General features: G+C 36.2%; 1 protein-coding gene across 1 annotated transcript in view; it reads right to left on the bottom strand.

Annotated features, from left to right (window-relative positions):
• The window catches only part of PIK3R4 (phosphoinositide-3-kinase, regulatory subunit 4), an 80228-nt gene that overhangs the window by 43614 nt on the left and 8657 nt on the right, over positions 1–27957 (bottom strand). Inside the window, exons 3-9 of the mRNA XM_011933682.1 lie at positions 19526–19659; positions 17200–17782; positions 13977–14111; positions 12148–12369; positions 7845–8018; positions 3133–3278; positions 1147–1350 (exon numbers count right to left, since the gene is read on the bottom strand). Coding sequence (XP_011789072.1) covers positions 1147–1350; positions 3133–3278; positions 7845–8018; positions 12148–12369; positions 13977–14111; positions 17200–17782; positions 19526–19659 — 1598 coding nt within the window. The remainder of the gene's footprint in view (positions 1–1146; positions 1351–3132; positions 3279–7844; positions 8019–12147; positions 12370–13976; positions 14112–17199; positions 17783–19525; positions 19660–27957) is intronic.

Here is a 27957-nt window from a genome sequence, read left to right as displayed (position 1 = left end):
CACTACGTATGGCTAATTTTTGTATTTTTAGTAGAGATGGGGTTTCACCATGTTGGCCAGTCTGGTCTGGAACTCCTGACCTCAGGTGATTCACCCACCTTGGCCTCCCAAAGTGCTGGGTTTATAGGCCCGAGCCACAGTGCCTGGCCCGTTTCCTGACTTTTTAGTAACTGCCATTCTGACTGGTGTGAGATGGTATCTGTGGTTTTGATTTGCATTTCTCTGATCATCAATGATGTTAAGCTGTTTTTCATGTTTGTTGGCTGTGGAAATGTCTTTTTCTGAGAAGTGTCTGTCCATATCCTTTGCCCACTTTTCAATGGGGTTATTTTTCTCTTGTAAATACGTTTAAGTTCCTTGTAAATTCTGGATATTAGATCTTTGTCAGATGGGTAGATTTCAAAAATTTTCTCCCATTCTGTAGGCTGCCTGTTCACTCCGATGATGGTTTCTTTTGCTGTGCAGAATCTCTTTAGTTTAATTAGATCCCATTTGTCAATTCTGGCCTTTGTTGCAATTGCTTTTGGCCTTTTTGTCATGAATAGAATTCATATTTCTAAAGAGGCATTACCAATGCCAAGTGTAGTAAGATTACTTCCTAGTTCTAATAAGATTCTGTTAATTGATTCAAATTCATAGGCTTTTAAGATATACCAGTAAACTGCTGGTCTATTAAACCTGAGATGCATTCTAAGTACCAGTTATTTCAGCTGTTTACAAGTATTAATTACAAATTTGGATCAAAATGAACCAGGATTTTTCTATACTTCATCTGTGTTTTGCAATGTTTCTTCCAGTTAAATTTCATTATATTTTTGGTAAAACATAGAACTGAATCAAGAATACTAATTAAATCTAAGGTTATTTCTACAGTCTTTCCCTCATTTATTTAGCCAGTAATTACGAAAGAAACATAACAGGTCTCCCATGATTCCTTATTTACCTTAACCTGATACTGTATCATCATCTTAGTATTATCTTTGTTTAGGATTCAAAGCAAATGCATAAGATGTTTGCCAGATTTACTTACTCATTTTTTAGGATGTAATCTAATCAATCAAAAATATTTTTTAAAAGCTAAATGGACACTTCAATATTTTTATTAAATTTGCATTTAAATGTAAGACTTTGGAAGGGTGATACAACCTGTGAGAGCAGCTTCTTCAGAAGTTGTGCTATGGCAGGATCCTCTGGAGGAGGGCAGTCGGGAAGAGAACCATTTCGTTTCTTCTGACGCATGTGAAGATGTCTGAACAAGCTAGTAATATCTTTAGACCTCAAAGCATAATCAAATATAGAACGGCTTACTGGTTCCTTTAAAACACTGAGCAGAACAAGTTTTCTTTCAATCTATATTAGAAAAATAAAAAGTATCAGGCAAAAATATAACATGTACAGTTATTTTCAAATTCAATAAATACAACTTGCAAAAAGTTAACATATTCATTTTCTAAGAAAATAATAGATATCAACATCTTTGTGTAGAAGAAAAAAGAATACTAGTAAACTTTAAAGAGCTAAGGTATCTCTTACTTTTCATTGTTAGCACTACACCACACATCTGTATCTATCATTGGAAGACTAATCATCCAATCCAGGAAATTCTAGAAAACAAAAAGAGCCTTTTCTAGATCCCAATATGTCAGACAACATCCTACACCCAAAACATACGTACAGTTCACAGATCTGACAAGCACTAGGTACTGATCCAGAAAAGATGCTCAATAACCACAGGTCTTCCTTCAGTCATCACATTTTCCTGGTAGATTCAACCACTTCTAAAAACCACTGCTATCTCCATAGTGTTTATAAAATCCTTCCTTTAATTATCCAAAAGGAATACATTCCTTGTCAATGCAAATATAATAAAATGGATGAATACTGCTGATAGTAACCAAGATTATCTTCTTGTTTTTTTCTGTGACTCTAGCAGAAGCACCAAGAGGACTTCCTTAAGTATATTTAACTCCTTGGTGAAGTCAGTCAGTGGAAAGCAGCATAAAAAGGTATCTTTTCTCTAATCCAAATTGTAGAAAAATAAGATTCATGAAGCATATGAATAATTAGCCTCTCAACTTCTGATCCTGGCCTTTCAAAATACAAAACAGTGACAAAAGAAAAAGTTCAATGAGCAAACTTTTAAATAGAGTTAACTACTCAAAAGGAGTAGATATCTCTAGGCCTAATTTCCAAGGAAGCATAAACTTTTCTAAAAGGGCATTTTTTCTGACAGCACTATCCATCTTTCATGTGTATAAGTTGCTCTTGGGGTAAAAATAAAAACAATCCTACAAACTCTATGAAATAAAGAATGATAACCTCTAGAAATGAATGAATGAAAAGAGGGTATAACCAAAACTTCCTAGTTTCCAGAGTTTATCCAAGGCCATTTTTTGCAAACAAAGAGAAGGCACATTGAAATACAAAAGTGGTAGAAAGCCAGACAGGTGTGTGAATTCCAAATGGGAAATGGAGTTCTGGTAAAAAATAGGAACTTTCAGGATGTTTTAACAGCTAGAATCATCCTTCACCATTTCATTCCATTTAAATGCCTATCTTGATACTTTGCTGTCTAGCAAGATGAAGGGTATAAACACTGAAAAGCTAGGTGAATAATATTTGCCCTGTACATACCAAAGACTCAAAGTTTATCACCAAGTACTGCTAGAGGTGGGGCAGAGGTTGTGGTGTTGTTAGAATAAAAAAAAGAAAAGACATCAAAACAACCAGTTAGTGGTGAAAAACTTAAATTTGAAAAAGACTTTTTCTAATTTATTATAACTGGATGCAATCAGTAATACTTTTTAAAATAAAAAGCAGAGGTCCATCAACATATATTTTTGCTAGACTATATTTCATTTTTAACAGATGCTTTATATTACACAAAAGAAAATATATGAACTACTATATGCTACATTAGATATAAATGATGTAAAACATAATAATCTTTTGCACTTTTCTGACCTTCAAAGGTGCTTGGTTCATTAACATTAATTAGCTTGAAAGAATATAAAAATGCTATAGCCCAATTTAAATACTTAAAAATGTTAAGAAAAATAGGGCTCTCTACACATTTTTTTTAAGGAGGCACAGTTTGGAGGAAAGACTGACTCCAACTTGGAACATGTATACCTGTATTATTGGTTGGGTAATATATGGGTTGAGATAAGGCATCAGTTTACAGTAGACATCAGCTGTACTTATTTGATGAGCTACCACTGTGATAAATCCCACGGCACCATAACGTATCCATAAATTGGGATGACACAAGAAGGGGGCTAAAGAGGAAAAGAAAAGGAAGGGATCAAATAAGTTATTTCAAACTATCGGGATAAACAAATTTTTACATTATAACATAACTGACAAAAGGATTTTGCCACAATGTTACTATCAGGAGCCTTCCCATACTCAATTACCCTGAGGCATAAACTCAATCAAGTGGACACACTGTTTATAATATTCTCTTATCATAAATATCACAGCAGTACCACAAAAGAGTAAAAACAGTTACCTCATAGCTGAGGACTTAAAATTTATATTTTTTTAGTCAGAACTAAAATTGTGTGGGCACTACTCATTCATAACACTGGATTAAAAACTGTTACAGACATAACAAGTCCCAACAGCATATAGCTAACTATTATTCCCCAACTTGTACCCCCACAGACGTTCAAGGACATATCCCCTCTACCACCCAAGGGGCAGAGAAACTGGGGAGAAGTTACTTCTCCAAGCTACAGCATAAAGATGAAGGGAACAATCTAGCCTATCTGATATTCTTTTAATGCAGTGGTTTGATCAAATCTAACACATAACTCACAGTTACTTTCACAAGGCATTAATGAATGGAAACAAGCTGAAAACATGATACCTATTCTTAAAAAGTTTAAAATATGACATTAAACCAAAGAATTAAATGAATGTCTTTCCATACCTTTTATTTTAACGATTTTATGTACTAAACATAAAATCAATGATTTCAGCTAATTGACATTAGACTAACCTGATTTAGAATAAAATCCAAACTTCTAAAGGCAAGAAAAATTGTATTAGCTCTGAGCATGCAAACACATCAGCATTCAGAGGATATTTATTTAATTTATCCTCTGATATTTATTTAATGTATATAAGAAATACACATTAACAGAGAAACAGGAATACAATTATAGGCTAATAATACTTATACTAAAAGGGGAAGGAGAAAAGATGCATTCAAAATATCTCTCTCCCAAGGTCTCGCATTTCTAAATCTTCTAATTATAAATGAAGATGATTTTGTCTATTTCATAAATACCCTGCAGCCTCTGATCCATCCAACAAGGGACAATGGGTATTTTCCCTGTGATAAGAGGGAAAATGAGGATTGGAAAAACATTGGTAAACCTTCAGAAAGTAGCTAAACCCATAACGATTTGACAGGAGTTGGGAACTGTATTATAATGTATTATTTATTCTTAACTTTCCTGTATTATACAACCACACTTATCCACTTTGTATACACCTGCGGTATACAAAGGATACTTCTCTGCCCCCTTGCTTTTAGTTTATATCACTTGCTTTGGCCAATGAATATTAGGACAAACAGGAATTTGAAATGTGCTACATAGCTGGGTTTGCCCTCTCGTGCTTCTGCCATCACCATGAGAACATTATGTGGGTAGCCACTGTCCCTACAATGAGGGCCCCAGAATGAGACAGATGAATCACAGTCATCACAGACAACCTGGAGATGCAGAACCTGAAGCAGGGCCACCTATACAACCCACGGGTGCATGATGAAAAATTTACTAAAGGATTTACTGAGATTCTGTGGTTGACTGTTCTACAGCATTATTATATCAGAAAGTAGGTGCCTGATACAAAGCACCTCAAATACTCAAAACAAGAAGTCTGAATCTAAAGAACTGCCTATGAAATAGCATATTCAATCTTTTCTTCCTTTTTTTTTTTCTGAGACAGAGTTTCGCTCTTATTGCCCAGGTGGAGTGCAATGGCACAATCTCGGCTCACCGCAACCTCCACCTCCTGGGTTCAAGCAACTCTTCCGCCCCAGCCTTCTGAGTACCAAGGAATACAAACATGCGCTGCCAAGCCTGGCTAATTTTGTATTTTCAGTAGAGACGGGGTTTCTCCATGTTGATCAGGCTGGTCTTGAACTCCCGACCTCAGGTCGGAGTTTGCCTGCCTCGGCCTCCCAATCAGTCTTTTCTTTATCTAGCACATTCAACTTATCAGAAGAAAAGTGTGGGGAAAATATTCACAATAGCTAAGTGGGAAGAGAATAGTTTTTAAAAGGAGTACCAAAGAAATCATAATCACCATCAAAACCACCACCACTATTCTCTTTAAAAGTCACTAGGCAGTGAAAACAACATGGCTGAATAGAACATTTCAGCATTCATCCTCTTGTAGAAAAAAATCTGTTTTAACAACTATCAATGCATAAAAACACCATTACAAAGGAATCCAGGTGAGAGATCACAGCACCTGGGTATAGCACAAAAATGAGAAAAGTCCCAAAGAAGAGGGCAGGAAGGGTAGTTTCACAAAACCCACGTCAACATTCCCTAAAGTCCAGGCAGCCAGCATAGAGCAACAAGAGCGAAACTCCGTCTCTAAATAAATAAATACTAGCCAGGCATGGTGGCACATGCTTGTGGTTCTAGCTACTCGAGGCTGAGGCCGGAAGAGAGCTTGAGCCAGGGAGATCAAAGTTGCAGTGAGCTGTGATCACACCACTGCACTCCAGCCTGGGTGACAGAGCAAAACCGTATGTCTTTAAAAAAAAAATTAAAAACAGAACTATCTATGATCTTCCAATCCCACTTTTGGGTATATATCCAAAGGAAATGAAATTAGTATGTTGAAGAGATATCTGCACTCCCATGTTCACTGCAGCATTATTCATAAGAGTCGAGATAGGAAATCAACTTAAGTGTCCATTGATGAATGAATAAAAAAACATGGTGTATATATACAACTAAAATACTACTCAGTCCTAAAAAATAAAAATATCCTGTTATTTTCAACAACACAGATGAAACTGGAGAACATTATGCTAAGTAAAATAAGCCAGAAACAGAAAGACAGATACTGTATGATCGAAGTAATACATACTATCTAAAAAAGTTGAACTCATAGAAGTAGAAAGTAGCATGGTGGTTACTAGGGGCTGGGGTAGAAGGGAGGGTGGAATGGGCAGGTGTTAGTCAAAGGATACAAAAGTTCAGTTAGACAAGATGAATAAGTTCTTGTACAGTGTATGTGCAAGTACAGCATGGTGATCATAATTAATAAAAATGTATACTTGAAAATCACTGGGATGTAACCCTTAAATGTTCTTACCACTAAAGAAAAAGAACTATGGATATGTCAATTAACTTGATTACCATAATTACTTCACAAAGTATACATATATCAAAATATCATGTTGAACATAATATACTATCTTTATTTGTTGATTATACATCAATAAAGCTGGGAAAAAAATCACTACAACAAAATACACATAGTTTAAAAACAGAATGAGAGAGATGTATGTAGTCTATCATTTGTTTTAAATAAGTAAGTGTTTCTAAGTTACTAAAATTGTTTTTTTACTTTTAAACAGTTTTAAATGCCAACAAATGATTGTTTACTTGATTTTTCTCAGAAAAGTGTTTTTTTCCCCCCATAGTTTTCATATCAAATTCAGTTGTAGTTCTAAGGGAGTTATCTATCGAAGAAGTAGTACCACACTGGGTTTATTCTGTATATAAACATAATTTATTCTGACACTAAAGATATATGAGCACTCCATATATTCATCCTGGGATCAAAGACTAGAAACAGCAAGGTCCAGAAAAATCTCCGCAAACTTTGCGTGTAGGGGTAAAAAACTATTTTCATGATAATTTTTGCTTTAAAACTGATGCGCATCTGTTTTGTAGATAAATAAAATGCTAATTATAAGCTATATTAAATTTCAAAAATAATTTCCAAAAGTTATTTGGAAATAACTAATTAGGCCACAGAAGCAATGTATTATGTGAAATTATAATAGAATAAACATATTATTCAAGTCTATGAATTCTTAACTGGTAATCAATGCAGTGACAGATCCTTCACATCCAATTTTCAACTTGACTGCTGGTCAAGTGCCCAAAAATAATTTTCATCTTCAGACCAGTCAAGGCTTGACCCATATCATGGTTTTTTTAAAAACAAAGTCTTGGCCAGGCACGGTGGCTCATGCTTGTAATCCCAGCACTTTGGGAGGCTGGGGCAGGGAGATCACAAGGTCAGGAGTTCAAAACCAGCCTGGCCAACATGGTGAAACTCCGTCTCTACTAAAAATACAAAAAAAATTAGCCGGGCATGGTGGCAGGCACCTGTAATCCCAGCTACTCAGGAGGCTGAGCCAGGAGAATGGCTTAAACCTGGGAGGTGGAGGTTGCAGTGAGCCAAGATCACACCACTGTACTCCAGCCTGGGCGACAGAGTGAAACTCTGTCGCAAAACAAAGAAACAAACAAACTAAAAAAACACCAAAGTCTTGCTTTTTGACAAAGGTAACACAGACTTAAAAACAGATGAAAACAAAGCAGTACTTCCCAACTAGCCTGAAGGACCCAATGAGTCAGCTTGTCTGTCTCTCACATACACATAAGCATGCACATATACACATACATACATGCATGCATGCACACCCACACAATCAATGGTAGGAACCCCACACAATCAATGGTAGGAACCCCACACAATCAATAGTAGGAACAATAAAGTTGCAATTCTTATTCTATATTACCTAGAAATTTTATAAAGTTCTTCCAATCTCATTCTAATTTTGAGAAACAGAAACTTACCAATATCACTGGCGAATTCGTAAACATGGGGTTTTTGTAGCAGTCCTAACTGGCACATACAAGTAAGGGCATAAAGAGCTTTCACAATGACAAATTCCTCAGCATCACTAAGACCTTGTTGCAGCAGGGGCTTGAGAATTGAGGAGCTTTGCCAGCCAACATAGGCAGCAACACCTGGAAATGAAAAGCAGTATTATGTGATTATCCAATATCTAAAAGTACATATATCATTAAGTAAAGCAATAAAAGTAAGCAAAAGCCAAACATACTGATCAATTACCTAGGAAAGAACACTGCACTTCCTACCTAGCATGATAAAGTTAAAAAGACCCACAGCAAAGCAAATCATCAGGAAATTCTCAGACACCACAGAAAAACTAAGATCCTAAGAACTTACAGAAATGAAAATACAGATCTCCTAAAAAGGAAGAATCAGAGTTGGAATTATATAATCTTCAGCAACAATGGAGGTTAGAAGACAAGACATAGGCAAGCAAGGCATTAAAAGTTATGAAAAGAACTCTATCTTCAGTCAAACTATCAATTAACTAAAAAAGTCATTTCTAGACATGTAAGGACTATTAAAGGTTTGCCTCCCATGCAACCCCTTCTAGGAAAGTATCAACCTAAGAATTCAAGGGCAAAAAAAAGCTAGCAAAGACCTAGAAATCAGTCAGCCCAGATTAGAATTAAAAGTTAATAAATTTCAAGAATGTCATCGAGAAGAAAATGGAATAGATTCTAAGCAACAAATAAAATTAATAAGAAAGAAGCTAGCTATTACAGATATGATGACAATATATTACTTTTCTTTCTAAAAAGAGAACAAAGAAATCTAAAATTCTAGAACAAACAAAAAATTGCTCAAGAAAATCACAGTCCAAATATGAAATTAAAATAAATAGTGTATTTAGGACCTAGAAGAGGGAGCAAAGTAGAATCCACTGGCCTTGCTATAAACATACTCAAATAGTGAGGGGGGCAGTCACTGAACTGGGATTGTGATGGAGCAAATATAATTACAGTATACTACTTGGCTCCACAGTCAATAAAATTTATACATTCATAATCATGTATTTTGTTTTGAAGCTTCATAATCAGTCTATACCTGACTTCATTGTGATTACAGAACAGAATGTATTATTAACTATGACAAAAAAATTGTTGAGAATTCTCAATTCTCAACTAACCAATTAAAAGAGAGACAGAGGTAAAGAGAAAAAAAGGGGGGCACTAATCTTGTAGTGCAAATCAGAGGTGGAGCAATACAAAATAGATTTAATTACTTCAAGTTATTAAAACAACAAACTAAAAACTAAAGCACTGCAGATAGTAGTCAACATCGCAAAAACTCAGAAGAAAAGAAGGATCAAGGAATGTTATGAGTGAATTAAATCTTCATCTGGCACAGAAAACAAAGAGATAAAATCCAAAGTTGGTTATTCTAAAAATAGTAATATGAAAATATTATTTATAGATATGGTAATAATCACCTGAAAACACTAAAATAAAAGCACAAAGCCAAGTAGCTGCCTCTGGAAAATCAATTATTGTTTTTCATACATTATGAATTTTGATTAAATTTTAAATAATTTCTGAAAGCCTATTTCCTTTATGATTAAAAAATAATGTTATAGGCCGGGCGCGGTGGCTCAAGCCTGTAATCCCAGCACTTTGGGAGGCCGAGACGGGCGGACTACGAGGTCAGGAGATCGAGACCATCCTGGCTAACACGGTGAAACCCCGTCTCTACTAAAAAAAATACAAAAAAACTAGCCGGGCGAGGTGGCGGGCGCCTGTAGTCCCAGCTACTCCGGAGGCTGAGGCAGGAGAATGGCGTAAACCCAGAAGGCGGAGCTTGCAGTGAGCTGAGATCCGGCCATTGCACTCCAGCCTGGGCGACAGAGCGAGACTTCGTCTCAAAAAAAAAAAAAAAAAATGAATACATAATCAACATGAGAAAGTTTTTCAGCTTGATAGTTAAGCTAAAATATATATATCAAAACAAGTTATCATTTTACCCTTCCAACAGGCAAGGACTAAGTAAAGCCTATTTCACACTGGATGGGTGTGCAGCACTTAATGGAGATGGGAATGCAAAATGATATAATCTTTTTGAATAGCTTATAAATGTGTCATGAGTTTTAAAAATAAATTCACATTCTTTAAGACAGTAATTAAAATTTTTTACTTCTATCCTAAGAAAATAATTAGAAACAACTACTTACATACATATGTTACATATTTACACCAAATACATAGATAATCTATATATGACAGAAAAAAATGAAAATAATTTAAATATCCAAAAGAAGGGTTAAATTTTTGCAAAACTATATCATGGAATAGTTTAGACCTATTAAATTATGGTTCCAAATAAATTTTTAATGATATGAGAAAATGCTTAAAGTATGTTATTAGAAAAAAGTATAAGAAATAATAAAATAAAATTTGGAAGTAATATAATATATACACAGCACTTATGCCAGGTACTACTAAATATATTAATTCATTCTATCCCCCAACAACCAGTAAGACAGGCACTATTCTTATTTCTATTTTACAGATAGGTAAACTAAGCCACAAAAAATTTAAATGATTTTCCAAGAACCACCACTAGTGACAGAGCAAACACTTGAACCCAGAAGTCTAGCTCCACAATGCCTGCTCTTAACCATCAGCATATGACAGAAAGGGATAAATGAGATGGAAAGAGAAAGGAAGTGCTATGGGAAAAAACATCAAAGCTTTAACAGAGGTTGTGCATGGGTTGTAGGATTAACCATCATTTATTTTCTTCTTGGTTTCTATATTTTCCAAATTTTTCTAAGTTTTATTTCCAAAAGTAATATAAGCATGTATTACTTTCATCAATTAAAAAAATTTATTTTTAAATTTAAAAAGAACTAATATATGTTTCAAAGAACACATGAATTGACCAATAGATAGGTGAAGTTGTAAGAACCAACTTTTCCCGAGAAAGAAATAAAAATAGCATTATTTGGAAGAAGAAGAGAGCAAGGAAGTCAAAAAGATGTAAGGATCAAAGAATAATACTGTATTCAGGAACTGAGTTAGATGAACTCCTAGATAGAAGGCTAAGATGCCTCTATAAATTAATCTAAAAATAAGAAACAAAAGATGTCTGAAAAGAAAAAAACAGGTACAGTAATTTCCAAAAATAACAAAGCAAGAAAAATAGGGAATTTCAAAGTAGAAAGTACCCTTTCCTCCAAAACATATGATAGTATTTGTAGAAATATCAATCCTGTTGCCACACAGGTTTCTTGCGTTTTATTTTTTTAGAAAACAAAAATCAAACAGCAAACCTTTCCTAGACTGTTGGGAACCAAAACTTTAAGTCTTACAGCTTCCTGCTACCTCACAAGAAAGTTTGGATACCAGTCAAGCTTTCTATTGTGCAGAATAGTCTTTAAACTTTTTGGGTTAACAGATAAACCATTACAACCATGTGAGAAATGATATAATGGGGGTATTGGATAATCATAATAATATGAATTTAGCATATATTTCATAATTGGCCAAATCTTAAACTGAAAAGATCAGTACATTCAGGGAAAAGGGGATTGGTTATTATTTAAAAGAGAAAAATATTAGGTCCTGTATCAAACATGACTTAACCCATGCAAAATACTGTCCACTTCATTTACTTCTAATTCTGAATCCAAATGTAATAGAAGTCATGTATCTAAAACACAAGATGTCTGACTTTAGATATATCTAAAAATCAAGAATTGTAAAATGAAAGAACAGCAAAAAAAAAAATGCTGCTTAAATTTTCAAAAATTTTCAGTTACACAAAGCAAAGCCTTTAACTTAATTCTTTCCAACTACATTGATTTTCAACCATGATTATATTTTAACTGTTATTTTCTGATTCTAAAAGTGATGCATATTCACTTTTATTAACATGTTTATAAACATGTATGATTCCTGTTATTGTTACCTTTACACAACAGCAACCATACTTTAAGAGGATTTACAATCTACTTATGTCACTTTAACATATCTCATGGTACTTTCCAGGTCATTATTCTGTCTAAATATAGTTTTTAATGACCACATGCTATTCCTTCATATGGATGTAACACAGGTTGATTTACCAACCCTTTATTTTACCAAGCTAAAATATTTACATCATCCAAAAGCAGCATGAAAACAGAAATACTAGGAATTCATTTCATTATTAATGAAATTTGGTAGTATCTATCCTTCAGATTGCATGGAAGTATTTGAGAGGATGATTAAAAATCTTAAATGAATTTAAAAGCAAAAAACATACCAACTATACTATCAAAAAATGCTCCACGTAGATGCCAATCATTCTTATCATTTAGGAAAGTAATCATGTGGGACAACAAAACATCATTGGCTTTCTGACGTCCAAAGAATACACACAGCCGTGTTATTCCATTTTCCATCAAGGTTTGTTTTACAATATTTTCAGGATCACTTAGCAAAGTAACAACTTTCTGCTGGACCATTTCATGTAAGGCTTGGAGCTCTAAAAAAAAAAAAAAAGAAAAGAAATAGTTAAGAAAAGGTCAATTATTCCCCATACAGATAGTCCCAGTCTTCTTTCTTACTCATCAGACAGACTGATTACAGAAGCCACCGAAGTCTTTAGTCACCAATTTTTTCCATTATTCAAAGCTCTGAAGGATAGGAAACTGAAATATAAAGTGAAGAAGATCCTAACAAGCAGATGCCACAAGCATAGTTACTATCTCACTAATTAAATAGTTTCATTTATGAGCTCAAGGGGAAAATTATAGAGAAGCACCAGAAAGGAAATCACATGGCCCCAGTAAGATCCCACTTAATCAAGGACTTGAAAATACTGGATAGGATCAGGATATAATATGACGGTACTGAGCAATCCTTTTAGAAAGTGTTTTTAAAGGTCAGTTTATTTTAGAAAGCCACAAAACACACTGCAAGTTCTGTCAAGGCTTTACTTCATCTGGCCACTGTCGTCTTCTCTGGCCTTATCTCTTACCCTCATTTTTTCTCACTTATTTATTTACTTATTGCCTGTCTTCTTTTTACTAAAATGTAAGCACAAGAGCAAGGATCATTTCTATCTGATTCACCGCCATGCTCTAGTGCTTAGGGCAGGCTCCTGATTGCCTTATACAGAGCTAATCTTCAACAATTATCTGTGAATAAACAGAAGACAGGGGCCACCCTTGGTCCAGCTACTCCTGTCAAGGAAAAAGGTAATTGGTCTGACATGCAAAACTATATGCTCACATTAAGAAAAACTTTAGATTCCCTCCCCCCAAATTTTAACATTTAACTTTATTATCTAAATAGGTCCAATTACATGGTTATAGGAAAGTATTATTTTCCAAGTAATTCCACGAAAAAAGGCTAGGATTTCCTGATACATCCTCCTGAAACTTCAAAATTATTCCACTGTATTCAACTCTAGATAATACATGTTGTCTAAAAATGGTGCCATTCTAACAAGTAACAGTAATTGTAGCTGTTTGTAGCATAAAATTCTAAAAAACTAGATTTCTCTAGTTTTTCATAGCTAGAAGCATCTTGGAGAAAATTACATCTATTACTTTACTTCTAAATCTTTTACTCAACAAACATTAAGTAAAAATCTCTGAAGAGTTGTATAATGCAAAGAAACCTAAGACAAGGACTTTGACTTCAATAAGTTTACCATCACCACATCTGCTCCTTTATGGTTTTGAAATGTAAATCACAAACAGTATGAAATAAAAACAATTTATGATTGAGGATACTCAGAATATACTCACATAAGGGGAAAAGGTTTAGCTTCTTTAGCTATGACGTTTCTAATTTTTTCTTCTTTTACGAGAATTACATAATTCAGCTGGCTTTACAGTTCACACAAATCAATTCTGGCTGACAAACAATTGAGTTTAGTATCCATGGTGACAAGCTGATTGTTTTCGAGTAAGGTAACAGTATATGAGGATAGAGAGAATAATCAGACACCAGGGACTCTTCCTATTTAATATATATATCTGGTATTCCTTCACCTTACATGAAAACTACAAATGATAGTTTTACAAGTTAGCATCAGCAATTCATTCTAAACAATAGGAAATCTGGAAGAGAAAATTATACAACCTGTGTCATAATTTCCATTTGGATGTGTAACTTCATCTATTTCTTCATTATTGGGGTCATTTTCCATATTAAGATTTTTTAACTGTACTAATTCCAGGAATCTTAAAGCTGTTTCTGCCAGCAGAGCTATGTTTTCTATAAAATAAAAAGGAAGAAATTTATAATTACAGTCTTAACTCTCTGTAAAGCTTATAACTTTTCCTCCCTGTCTTTATACATAAATAATCATAAGCCTATGGGAAAAGCAGAACTTTTCAATTTAGCATTTAACCTAATCAGATTTTAGTGACCCAGTTCATAATCTATAACTATCTCCAAACTGCCAGTCTTATTAATGAAACACAGCTTTAAAAAATAATAATACAAAAACAATCTAATACCCCATTTACTGAGGACAAAAAAAAGCCTAATTCTCTGCAGGGACTTACCCTTCAAACAGTATCCTTGACAAGTGAGAGATATTTATTAGACTAACAAAGAAATATCCACATTAAAATAACAGATCAAGCTAAGCTTTGGAATCAGACAGACCTGGGTTCAAATCTCAACCTTGCCACTTACTAACTTGGCCATTTAAGCAATCTGAGGCTCAGTTTCTTCACACATAAATGAAGAGTCACAAGAGTGCCTCAAAGAGACACCATTGTTAGACTGCTTTACAAGTGATACTCAAGTTCTTAGTGAACCAAAGTGGCAGACTGTTTGCCACATTTCTACAGCTGTCTATATCTTCTCCTTTCTCTTTCTGATGACCTACAAAGACTGATACTCCTCACTGCTGCAAAATAACTACTTCTAATTTCTGCTGTCACATTTACTATCAATTGTATCTGCTCTTCATTTATACTTTCTTCTCTTACCTTGCCTTACCTAACACACTTAACATATGTGTTTCTTAACATATGACCATAACCGGTCAATGTACTCTTTTCCTTCTTAGCAGTGAATAGCCCTGAACATAAAGTTTAACTACCTTAAACTTAAAACAACCTTACTTTTTCCTTACTTTCCAACATCTCTGAAATCGAAATGTACCTTATGGCAGTTGAGATCCTTGAGTCAATCAAATACAATTATTCCCTTCATCCTGGGGTCCCACTCCCCACCCCTGCCAGGTTCAACAATGCTCTGAATAGAATAAAAATTTACCTCTAAGTAAGCAAGATGTTAATACCCTATAACGCCTGCTCACCCTAAAGATGGAAAAACTCTGGGCCATATCCTGATAATATGCCAAAAATTCTAGATGAGTATCCCCACTTTAATGAACAAATTTTTATTAGGAAAAGTCTCTTACTTTCCTGGGTACCTCTAAAGTGTGAGTAGATGTATGCTTATTTCCCCACAAACCACAGCATACTTGGAAGTTCACTTTACACAAATCTGTACCAGCATCTATGATATTTAAAAAATACTGTAAAGAAATGTTGATTTTAAACTGTTATAATTACTGACACATATATTTTAATTATATTTAACCATACACATTCAAATACACTGGCTCTATTTTAAAAGACCGCAAATTAGCCAGGCGTGGTGGCCCATTCCTACAGTGTTTGCAGGGCTGCATTTGGAGGATGGCTTGAGCCTGGGAAGTCAAGGCTGCAGTGAACCATGATCTCCCTACTGCATTCCAGCCTGGGTGATCACATACTGGGCCGTGAAGAAATGACAATGCAAGGTGCTGGCACTGACCCTGGGTTATCATGGACTCTCACCATAAAGACCCAGAAGACCAAAGAAAAGCCGGACTGCTTCAAAACCAAGGTCTAGAACAGGAGCTCTGAGAACTGAGAAATAGACCGGATACATTTGGGTCATGTTATTTAGTCTCTCCTAATCCCAATTTCCTCACCCGTCATATGAAGGTAATATAACATCTAATGCTCAAGGTTGTTGCAGCTAACCCTTGCAACAACCTAGAGCAGATTTTTCAATAAACAGTAGCTATTATTTTTATGTGATAGCTATTAGTAACTGAGTGTCAATATGTTAATATGGCACTTCATCAGAACATGACCTGTTTAACACAATTGAGAACAGATTAAGATACACTGCACCAAAAAGTAGGATCATAAAATTCTGGTAAAGAAGATAGTGCTTGCTTTTAAAACTGATAAACTTTTATTTGATTTGATTTTATCTGTTTCAATTATTTATATTTGCCAAGTGAGTTACAACTATGCTTTGTTATAAATGATAAACTTTGATGTGTCTTAGAGAAATCCTGGATTTCTGGGCCTGAAGTTCATACCTATATGGTTACAGAAATCATAAATAAATAAATAAGCAAAGATAAACATAAATAAAAATATATGTATGAGGAAACATAAAAACACCTAACAATCTCAATCACTTTATGGGTGTGCCTAGAGATAAGACCAGAGTCCAAAGACCATTTTTCGCATGTTTCATTAAAATAATGACAAACAAATCATAAAATGAATGATGTTTCTTTAAAAAAAAAAAAAAAGACAATATCATCACCACACCCGTACTATTTACAAAAACTTCAAAACAGAATCCCTGATTTCTTTCAGATTATATTATAGAAATAAATTATTTATACTCAGCGATATTATATATATTCAGTGGTATTTCTCATGCAGAAATAAGCTCTCAGAATTAATTTCGGGAGCTAGAAACATGAATCTGTATCACCTGATTTTGAGTGAGACATACAGGCAAAACAGGTAGGTGTGTATAACACACCCACCTCATCACAAAGAAGATGTACATCCTAAACAGTACAGTAACTGGAAAAACCACCTTAAACTTCAGTAAGTTAGTATGCTAGGTTCTTTCAACATCAAATTATCCAGCAAAATTAATCTTTTTCAGCAGCAATAGACTGTTATATCCTAAAACTGACAAATAATCATATTTATCAGAGAAACTTCATAAAGGCCTCAAGATACTAGATCAGAAGCACATACTTGTAAACATTAGTAACATTAGTCTTATTCCAAGTTAAATGTAACATTCCTAAGAAAATCACAAAATTCCATCACTTGATAATTCTGATTATTTCAAAAGTGAGAGAACACAGAAACATTGATTCCCAGTAACACAGTATCTAGAATTATCATCAAAATGTACACAAACAGTTCAAAGAGCAAAGTTCATACTTGGAATTCTCAAACAAATCAGAAAAACAAGCAGTATTATAGTCATTAACTTAAAAATTATCTAAGTGGTTAATATTTGGACAATAAACTCTTACCAGCATAGGCTAGTCTAACGATAGTAGCATCATCTTGGGCTAAGTGGGCTATGCCTGGCAGAATGTATTCCGGATAAATATTGATATCATTACGAGGAACCTCTTTGACGAGAGCAAGAACTTTGGTCAATGTCCTCAAGGCTTCGGCCCTCACCCTAGGAACCGAGTCATTGCTGAAATGCAAAAGATATGGAGTAATCCGATCCAAAAGAATTTCAACACTTAATCTTGGAGCCAAATGAAGAATAAGTTCCAAAGCAGCTAATTTGGAATCACAGTATTTAAGGGTCTGTAGGCAGGATGTTATAACAGATACCAAGATAACCAGCCCATTTTCCTTAGGCTCTCCTTCAGCTTTTTCTGGCAGATCATGTCCACAGAGATTGTGAATAATGTTGCCCAAATCCTTCCGTATAACCAGAATACGCTCATCTGCAGAAAGAAACGTTTCCTTGGCAAACTGGGCCATGTAGGGCTGAAGGAAAGTGTAAAATATTTCAGGAAAGGCGTTGCCACGCTGCTGTTTTAAGTAATCTTCTGCCTCTAAACGTTTATCTGGCTCACGGTGAATCATCTGAGTTACCTACACCAAGGGAAGAAAAGGAATTAAAATAGATTTGAGAATAGAAAAGTAAAGCAGATGGAAGGCAATTTACATACGATGTAAAGGATCTTTCAGAACCTGACTGCTAAGTGATTTGTGACTCCATCATCCTAGAAAGCAACGAAAAATCATATACAAATATATTACAGATGGCCCTGACACATAAACAGGAGGTTATACCATGGCTCAGTATTCCCCATTTCTTAAAATAGGGACTAATATATTGCTGTCCATAACTCAAAGATTCTTATAAACTTTTCTGAGTAGGAGATACCATGAAGGATCTGAGGAAAGCAATGGATCTTCTCCAGAGAAAAATGTATACACACAATTTTTGCATTAAAAAACCCATACAATTCTGGAAGGAATCACAGAACCCCTAAAATCCATTTACATATCCAGGGTTGAGTTATGGTTCAGAACCTTATTGCCACAAGTGCAAAGGAATCTGTGGGTTAAGTACAGCTCTAGGATCTCATCAATAGGGGAATCAGTGGCTTAAAGTTTTCAAATAGTGTCAAAGAGATGTTAAATTCTGCAAACACTAGAAATGATACACCTAATTTGAATTTATCCTATGTTTTCTAGTACCATAGGGAAATAAATATTTTTCAATGCACAGAACATAGTTTAATCTCTTCTGGACACTCATAGGGTATCAGTCATTATTTAAATAAAATATCACAAAATGTATTGAGTTATCTGAACTTTGTTTATATTTTAAATAAGAGCCTAGTAGTGAACACGGGGGAATCAAATGTACTAAAAGAAAATGTTAACTAGTTAGAATTGCTTTTAGTTTGGATTAGGCCCTAAAGATTAAACAAATTCACTTCTTTCGCAGTTAAGAAAATGTATGCCCAAAGACATGAAGTTACACAACCAAAGCAACATAAGAAGTATGTGCCATACCCAAAGACAGAACATTACACCAACTCCTAATCCAGTGTACTGTTCAATAAATATGGCCTAAACTGGCTTCCTCTGAAGCACCTTAGTTTTTAATATTTGACATACTTAAGAGAAATTAAAATGTATTATAGATCTCCCTGTATTATATATCTTCCTATCTAATTAAAGAATATTCTAAATACACCACAATCTTTTCCATGACTCAGAGTCATCACCACAATATTAGTTACCCTACAAATGACTTAGAAAAGATGCCCTCAAACAGTAATGTAGCTATGTGGCTTAGGTGATCCCCCATATGACTCCTCACGCCCATTCTGCTATACTAATTTGTGCTTCTGTAGCTGCCTTTCCAGAACTGCCCTCAGCTTCATATATTAATACAAAGCTATTTGCTTCTATATGCATGGCCCTGTATTGCTGTATTATATTCAAGTTGACATTTCCTGTCCCCTCCATTTTAAATGTCTGTCTTCTTCATTTCTTACTAGCAAGCTCTATCCAGGACAACCTCTCCAACCCCTAGAAACCACCTTACCTCCTTCCAAATCTGTAAAACACACACTGAAGATTATAGTGGGAAAATAGATAATAAATAGATTTTTTTTAAGTCAAATGAGCTCTGTGCCTGAAGGGGAAAAAAACAGTACATTCTGCCCTAACAAAGTAGTAACAAAAGGCTATTTATATTAGTCTATGGTGTTTTACTGCTTTATTCCAAATTTACAACATTCCAGAAATCTGATTAAAGCAAAAGTAGGAACAAAGGCCTATTAAAAACTTTATGGCAAATATTTGTGGCATAGTTACCAATTCTCTGATACTGCGATCTTCAATTTTATTTAGCACTTGTTCAGGGAAAAAATGTCCATTTCTATAAGCCAAAAGTTGAGAGAGATCAAATAATGGTACACCTTCTGTAAAAAGCTCAGCTATCACACAACCTGAAAAATAGCAGGTATAATTCTGTTAGAAAAGAGATGAAAAATATCATGCAATATAGATTGAGAACTCAGACAGTTCATAAAACCCAAAATGCAAAAACCCCAAAGTAAATGAAATTTAAAAAGTTGATGCAACATACAACTACAATCAAGCTGACAGGGAAAATGTCTATTGCCTGAACACTGGTTTAAAGTATAAAGTCAAAAAAGAGCCATACAATTTTTCTCCCTCTTAAAAAAAGTTAAATACTTCCCCAGTTCTATAATTTTAAATGAATGTATAAACCAGACATGGTGGCTCACACCTGTACTTCCAGCACTTTGGGAGGCCAAGGTCAGCAGATCATCTGAGATCAGGAGTTCGAGACCAGCCTGGTCAACACGATGAAACCGCATCTCTACCAAAAATACAAAAATTAACTGGGCATGGTGGCACACACCTGTGGTCCCAGCTACCTGGGAGGCTGAGGCACAAGAATCACTTAAACCCAGGAAGTAGAAGTAGGTAGAGGTAGGCTGCAGTGAGCTGAGATCATGCCACTGCACTCCAGCCTGGATGACAGAGCAAGACTCCATCTCAAAAACATAAAATAAAATAAATAAATAAATAAAATAAAAGTATACATGTAATATATACAATTTACATATACAGTGATAAAACAAGAAACTTTTATTTAAGTATGGACTTACAGACATTAAATTCATAAGGAACTACTACTACAAAGTCATATCTGACAAATCATTTATTCATCATAAAACAAAAAGTTATTAGGTGACCACTATACCCTAGGCACAAGTAGTACATAAAGCAGATAAAATCCTTACCCTCATGAAACTTTCATTCTAGGAAGGAAGACAGAAAATAAAGCAGTGAACGAACATAATATGTGAAATGCTAAAAAGTGTAGCTGTAAGATTAGGGAGAGGAAAAGAGAGAGAACTCTCGTTTTGCACTTACATAATCTTCAAACCAGAAATTTTTAAAGTACCCACATTTCCAAAAGGACACCACAGTTTCACTGAATCATTACATGACAGGCATTTAACAAGTTTAAAGAGATCCTTAAATAACCTCAATTCACAGCCTGTGCATTTGCTAGTCCCTCTACCTAGAATGCTATTTCCCCCAAGTACCTCCACCTCCTTCAGATCTTCAGGTGCTCAAATGTCACTCAGCAGTAAGGCCTTTCTTGATTGCCTGTTTAAAATTGCAGGCCCCACTTCCACAACTACCCCCACACCCCTCACCAGACACATTCCCTTTTCTCTTTCCTTACTGTTTTTCCCCCATAGCACCAACTTCCAGGTTGTATCTTACGTACAGATGCTGCTCAATTTACAACGGGGTTACATCCCAATAAATCAACGAAAAGTAAAAAATATTGCACAGTGGCTCATGGCTGTAATCCCACCACTTTGGGAGGCCAAGACAGGTAGATCACTTGAGGTCAGGAGTTCAAGACCAGTTTGGCCAACACAGTGAAACCCTATCTCTACTAAAAATACAAAAAATAGCCAGCTGTGGTGGTGCACGTTTGTAATTCCAGCTATTTGGGAGGCTAAAACAGGAGAATCACTTGAACCTGCGAGGCAGAGTTTGCAGTAAGCAGAGACTGGGCCACTGCACTCCAGTCTGGGCAATAGAGCCAGACTCTGTCTCCAAAAAAAAAAAAGAAAAAGAAAAGAAAAAGAAATGGATTTAATACATGTAACCTGCTGAATTTTCCAGCTTAGTCTACCTTAAACATGCTTAGAACACTTACATTAGCCTACATGTGGGGAAACACATCTAACTCAAAGGCTATTTCACAATAAAGTAAATAAATTATGTGAGATATTTCTCTCACGTAATTTATTAATATTGAACTGAAAGTGAAAAACAGAATGATTGTATGGGTGCTCCAAATACATTTCAACTGAATGTGTATGGCACTTTTGATTTTGGTAAAATCAAAAAATCATAAGCTGAACCATTGCAAAGTCAGGGCAGTCTGTATGTTTCTTTTTGTCTACATGCCTATTAGAATACAATTTACATGAGGAAAGGATTTTTCTACTTTTCTCTATTCATTGAAAAACCTCCAGCAACTAAGTTCCTAACACATAATAAACACTCAATAAATTTGTTAATTTCTCTCTGTATAGTGTCACATTTTAGAATAAAGGACTTCGAAAAGCAGCTATTAAAAACACCATAAGCAACAAGGAAACAGAGGACCCAAAAAATACAATTAAAATTAACCAGCTAATGTAAGTTTCTGAGCACGTTTAAGATAGGGTAAGCTGGGAAGTTCAATAGGTTAGGTGTATTAAATGCATTTTCTACTTATATTTTCAACTTCTAATCAGTTTATTGGGAAGTAACTCCATTGTAAGTTGAGGAACATACGCACATAAAATAGAATCTAGAAGTTGGTGCTGTGGGGAAAAAACAGTAGGGAAAAACACCAACTGGATCTAACAGACACCAACAGAACACTCCAACCAACAAAAGCAGAGTACAACACACGCATACTACATATACTGCCTGGCGTTGTCAGCTTTAAGAGCCAAGTGTCAAAGACAATCTAACAGCAATGAGCACTAGACAGAGGCTTCTAATATCGTTCACTACACACTAAAAGAATTAGGATTCCTTAATGGCTTGCTTGAGCACTAGGCCACAGTAGGTACAATATCTTATATCAAAAAGTAAAGAAATGCTTTAAAAAAATTATAATAATAATGAGGACTGTCACAAGGACACGGGAATCAGCCTGAGAAGGCTCCTACTACCACTGGCCAAATCTGTGACAACTGATGCACCAATATAATTAAGGTAATAAATACAAATGATTGAAAAAATTAAGAATTAACATCCATACCAATAAATAAATAAATAAATGGGGTGAAAGAGAGGATCCTTGAGTCTAGCAGACTGTTGAGGTCCTACTGTTGAATGTGGAGGAAGTGTTTGAGTGAAAGAATCATTTTTGCAACCATCATAGTAAAAATTCGATCACACAAGAATCGTCAATGGATGTTAAATGCCAAGGGATAAACTCTAGTGATGGGCAGGTTATTTGCACATCTTTTTTTGTTTGTTTTTTGATACAAGGTCTTACTCTGTCACCCAGCCTAGAGTGCAGTGGTATGATCACAGTTCACTGTGGCCTGGACTTCCTGGGCTCAGGTAATCCTCCCACCTCAGCCTCCCGGGTAGCTGAGACTATAGGCATGCACCACCACGCCCAACAAATTTTTTGCATTTTTTTTTTAGAGACAGGGTTTCACCATATTGTCCAGGCTGGTATTGAACTCCCAGGCTCAATAATCTGCCCACCTCAGCCTCCCAAGTGTGGGAGGCTGGGATTACAAGTGTGAGCCACCACACCAGGCATATTTGCACATCTTAAAATTTATTCCCACAGGTTGCTTATTAGTTGCAAGGGATTAAAAAAATAAAAAATTACAGAGGGGAGAAATTTGGGAAGATTTTGACCAGATGATTAAAATTAACATCACAAACAACCATCATTTGTTTCAAGATGTGACCCTGTGAAAATCCATCATCATCTATGCAATATTCCTACTAAGTTATAACCTAAATCTAATCACGAGGAAACATTAGACAAACTCAAAATAAGAAACATCCTATCAAAAAACAAAGGAGTAGGTGACATACAGAATGCATGTAAAAGCTGGTGAAAACGGAATAAGGTCTATACTCTAATTAACAGTAATGCACCTATGTCAACTGATTCTGATGTGGTACGACAGTCATAACACGTCATCATTGGGGGAAGCTGAGTGAAGGATACCTCACTATTCTTGCAACTTCCTTTGATTCTACCTACAATAATTCAAACTAACAAGTATAAAAATGATTTTGAAAAATTAAGTGGGGGGAGGCATTCTTCAAAAAATGGCAATGTGATAATAACAAAAAGAAAAAAAGGCTGTAGAAATATTAAATGAGGCTAAAAGGATATGACAACTAAATGTAATATCTGACCCTAAACAAGGTCCTGCCCTGAAGCAGGCAAAATGCTATAAGAGACATGATTGGGTCAAATACAAAATTAGAATAAGAAGTGTAATTACTGTATCAATGTTAAAATTACCATAGGCATTAACTATATTGTTTTGTAACAGATTATACTTCATCTTACAAAACACTGAAGGCAGGGGAAGGTTCCAAGATTGCTGAATAGGAACAGCTCCAGTCTACAGCTCCCAGCATGAGCAACGCAGAAGAGAGGTGATTTCTGCATTTCCAACTGAGGCACTGGGTTCATCTCACTGGGGCTTGTCAGACAGTGGGTGCAGACCACAGAGCATGAGCCAAAGCAGGGTGGGGCATTGCCTCACCCGGGAAGCACAAGGGGTCAGGGAATTCCCTTTCCTAGCCAAGGGAAGCCGTGACAGACAATACCTGGAAAATCGGGACACTCCCACCCTAATACTGCCCTTTTCCAAGGGTCTTAGCAAACAGCACACCAGGAGATTATATCCCACGCCTGGCTCGGAGGGTCCCATGCCCATGCAGCCTCGCTCACTGCTAGCACAGCAGTCTGATATGGAACTGCAAGGCCACAGCAAGGCTGGGGGAGGGGCATCCGCCATTGCTGAGGCTTGAGTAGGTAAACAAAGCGGCTGGGAAGCTCAAACTGGATGGTGCCCACCATACCTCAAGGAGGCCTGCCTGCCTCTGTAGACTCCACCTCTAGAGGGGCAGGGCATAGCTGAACAAAAGGCAGCAGAAACTTCTGCAGACTTAAATGTCCCTCTAAGACAGCTTTGAAGAGAGTAGTGGTTCTCCCAGCACAGAGTTTGAGATCTGAGAACGGACAGACTGCCTCCTCAAGTGGGTCCCTGACCCCCAAGTAGCCTAATTTGCAGATACCTTCCAGTAGGGGCCGAATGACACCTCATACAGCCAGGTGCCCCTCTGAGACGAGGCTTCCAGAGGAAGGATCAGGCAGCAACATCTGCTGTTCTGCAGCCTCCGCTGGTGATACCTAGGCAAACAGGGCCTGGAGTGGACCTCCAGCAAACTCCAACAGACCTGCAGCTGAGGGTCCTGACTGTTAGAAGGAAAACTAACAAACAGAAAGGACATCCACACCAAAACCCCATCTGTATGTCACCATTATCAAAAACCAAAGGTAGGTAAAACCACAAAGATGGGGACAAAACAGAGCAGAAAAGCTGAAAATTCTAAAAATCAGAGTGCATCTTCTCCTCCAAAGGAATGCAGCTCCTCTCCAGCAATGGAACAAAGCTGGACAGAGAATGACGTTGACAAGTTGAGAGAAGAAGGCTTCAGATGATCCGTAATAACAAACTTCTCCGAGCTAAAGGAGGATGTTTGAACCCATCGCAAAGAAGCTAAAAACCTTGAAAAAAGATTAGACGAATGGCTAACTAGAATAAACAGTGTATGGAAGACCTTAAATGACCTAATGGAGCTGAAAACCATGACAGGAGAACTACCTCATGCATGCATAAGCTTCAGCAGCCAATTTGATCAAGTGGAAGAAAGGGTATCAGTGATTGAAGATCAAATGAATGAAATAAAGCGAGAAGAGAAGTTTAGAGAAAAAGAGTAAAAAGAAGCGAACAAAGCCTCTAAGAAATATGGGACTATGTGAAAAGACCGAATCTGCATCTGATAGGTGTACCTGAAAGTGACGGGGAGAATGGAACCAAGGTGGAAAACACTCTTCAAGATATTATCCAAGAGAACTTCCCCAACCTAGCAACGCAGGCCAACATTCAAATTCAGGAAATACAAAGAACTCCACAAAGATACTCCTCAAGAAGGGGAACTCCAAGACACACAATTGTCAGATTCACCAAAGTTGAAATGAAGGAAAAAATGTTAAGGGCAGCCAGAGAGAAAGGTCGGGTTACCCACAAAGGGAAGCCCATCAGACTAACAGCGGATCTCTTGGCAGAAACTCTACAAGCCAGAAGAGAGTGGGGGCCAATATTCAACATTCTTAAAGAAAAGAGTTTCAACCCAGAATTTCATATCCAGCCAAACTAAGCTTCATAAGTGAAGGAGAAATAAAATCCTTTACAGACAAACAAATGCTGACAGACTCTGTCACCACCAGGCTTGCCTTACAAGAGCTCCTGAAGGAAGCACTAAACATGGACAGGAACAATCACTACCACCCACTGCAAAAACATGTCAAATCATAAAGACCATCAATGCTAGGAAGACACTGCATCAACTAATGAGCAAGATAACCAGCTAACATCATAATGACAGGATCAAATTCACCCATAACAATATTAACCGTAAATGTAAATGGACTAAATGCTCCAATTAAAAGAAACAGACTGGCAAATTGAATAGCGTCAAGACCCATCAGTGTGCTGTATTCAGGAGACCCATCTCACATGCAGAGACACACATAGGCTCAAAATAAAGGGATGGAGGAAGATCCACCAAGCAAATGGAAAACAAAAAAAAGCAGGGGTTGCAATCCTAGTCTCTCATAAAACAGACTTTAAACAAACAAAGATCAAAAGAGACAAAGAGGGCCATTAGGGATCAATTCAACAAGAAGAGCTAACTATCCTAAATATATATGCACCCAATACAGGAGCACCCAGATTCATAAAGCAAGACCTCAGAGACCTACAAAGAGACTTGGACTCCCACACAATAATAATGGGAGACTTTCAACATTAGACAGATCAACGAGACAGAAAGTTAACAAGTATATCCAGGACTTGAAATCAGTTCTGCACCAAGCAGACCTAATAGACATCTACAGAAATCTCCACCCCAAATCAACAGAATATACATTCTTCTCAGCACATCACACTTATTCCAAAATTGACCACGTAGTTGGAAGTAAAGCACTCCTCAGCAAAAGAACAGAAATGATAACAAACTGTCTTTCAGACCACAGTGCAATCAAACTAGAACGCAGGATTAAGAAACTCACTCAAAACCACTCAACTACATGGAAACCGAACAACCTGCTCCTGAATGACTACTGGGTACATAACGAAATGAAGGCAGAAATAAAGATGTTCTTTGAAACCAATGAGAACAAAGACACAACATACCAGAATCTCTGGGACACATTTAAATCAGTGTGTAGGGGGAAATTTATAACACTAAAATAAATGACCACAAGAGAAAGCAGGAAAGATCTAAAATTGACACCCTAACATCACAATTAAAAGAACTAGAGAAGCAAGAGCAAACACATTCAAATACTAGCAGAAATCCAGAAATAACTAAGATCAGAGCAGAACTGAAGGACATAGAGACACAAAAAACTTTCAAAAAATCAATGAATCCAGGAGCTGGTTTTTTGAAAAGATCAACAAAATTGATAGACCGCTAGCAACACTAGCAAAGAAGAAAAGAGAGAAGAATCAAGACGCAATAAAAAATGACAAAGGGGATATCACCACCGATAGCACAGAAATACAAAATACCATCAGAGAATACTACAAACACCTCTATGAAAGTAAACTAGAAAATCTAGAAGAAATGCATAAATTCCTGGACACATACACCCTCCTAAGACTAAACCAGGAAGAAGCTGAATCCCTGAATAGACCAATAACAGGCTCTGAAATTGAGGCAATGATTAATAGCCTACCAACCAAAAAACGTCCAGGACCAGAGGGATTCACAGCCGAATTCTACCAGAGGTATAAAGAGGAGCTGGTACCATTTCTTCTGAAACTATTCCAATCAATAGGAAAAAAGGAATCCTCCCTAACTCATTTTATGAGGACAGCATCATCCTGATACCAAAGCCTGGCAGAGACACAACAAAAAGAGAGAATTTTAGACCAATACCCCTGATGAACATCGATGCAAAAATCCTTAATAAAATAATGGCAAACCGAATCCAGCAGCACATCAAAAAGCTTATCCACCACGATCAAGTTGGCTTCATCCCTGGATGCAAGGCTGGTTCAATATATGCAAATCAATGAACACAATCCGTCATATAAACAGAACCAAAAACAAAAACCACATGATTATCTCAATAGATGCAGAAAAGGCCTTCAACAAAATTCAACAGCCCTTCATGCTAAAAACTCTCAATAAACTAGGTATTGATGGGATGTATCTCAAAATAATAAGAGTTATTTAGGACAGACCCACAGCCAATAGCATACTCAATGGGCAAAAACTGGAAGCATTCCCTTTGAAAACTGCCACAAGACAGGGATGCCCTCTCTCACCACTCCTATTCAACACAGTGTTGGAAGTTCTGGCCAGGGCAATCAGGCAGGAGAAAGAAATAAAGGGTATTCAATTAGGAAAAGAGGAAG

This window comes from Colobus angolensis, unplaced genomic scaffold, assembly GCF_000951035.1.
Source record: "Colobus angolensis palliatus isolate OR3802 unplaced genomic scaffold, Cang.pa_1.0 Scaffold129, whole genome shotgun sequence".
NCBI lineage: Eukaryota > Metazoa > Chordata > Mammalia > Primates > Cercopithecidae > Colobus > Colobus angolensis.
This window is presented reverse-complemented; position numbering and strand designations above follow the sequence as displayed.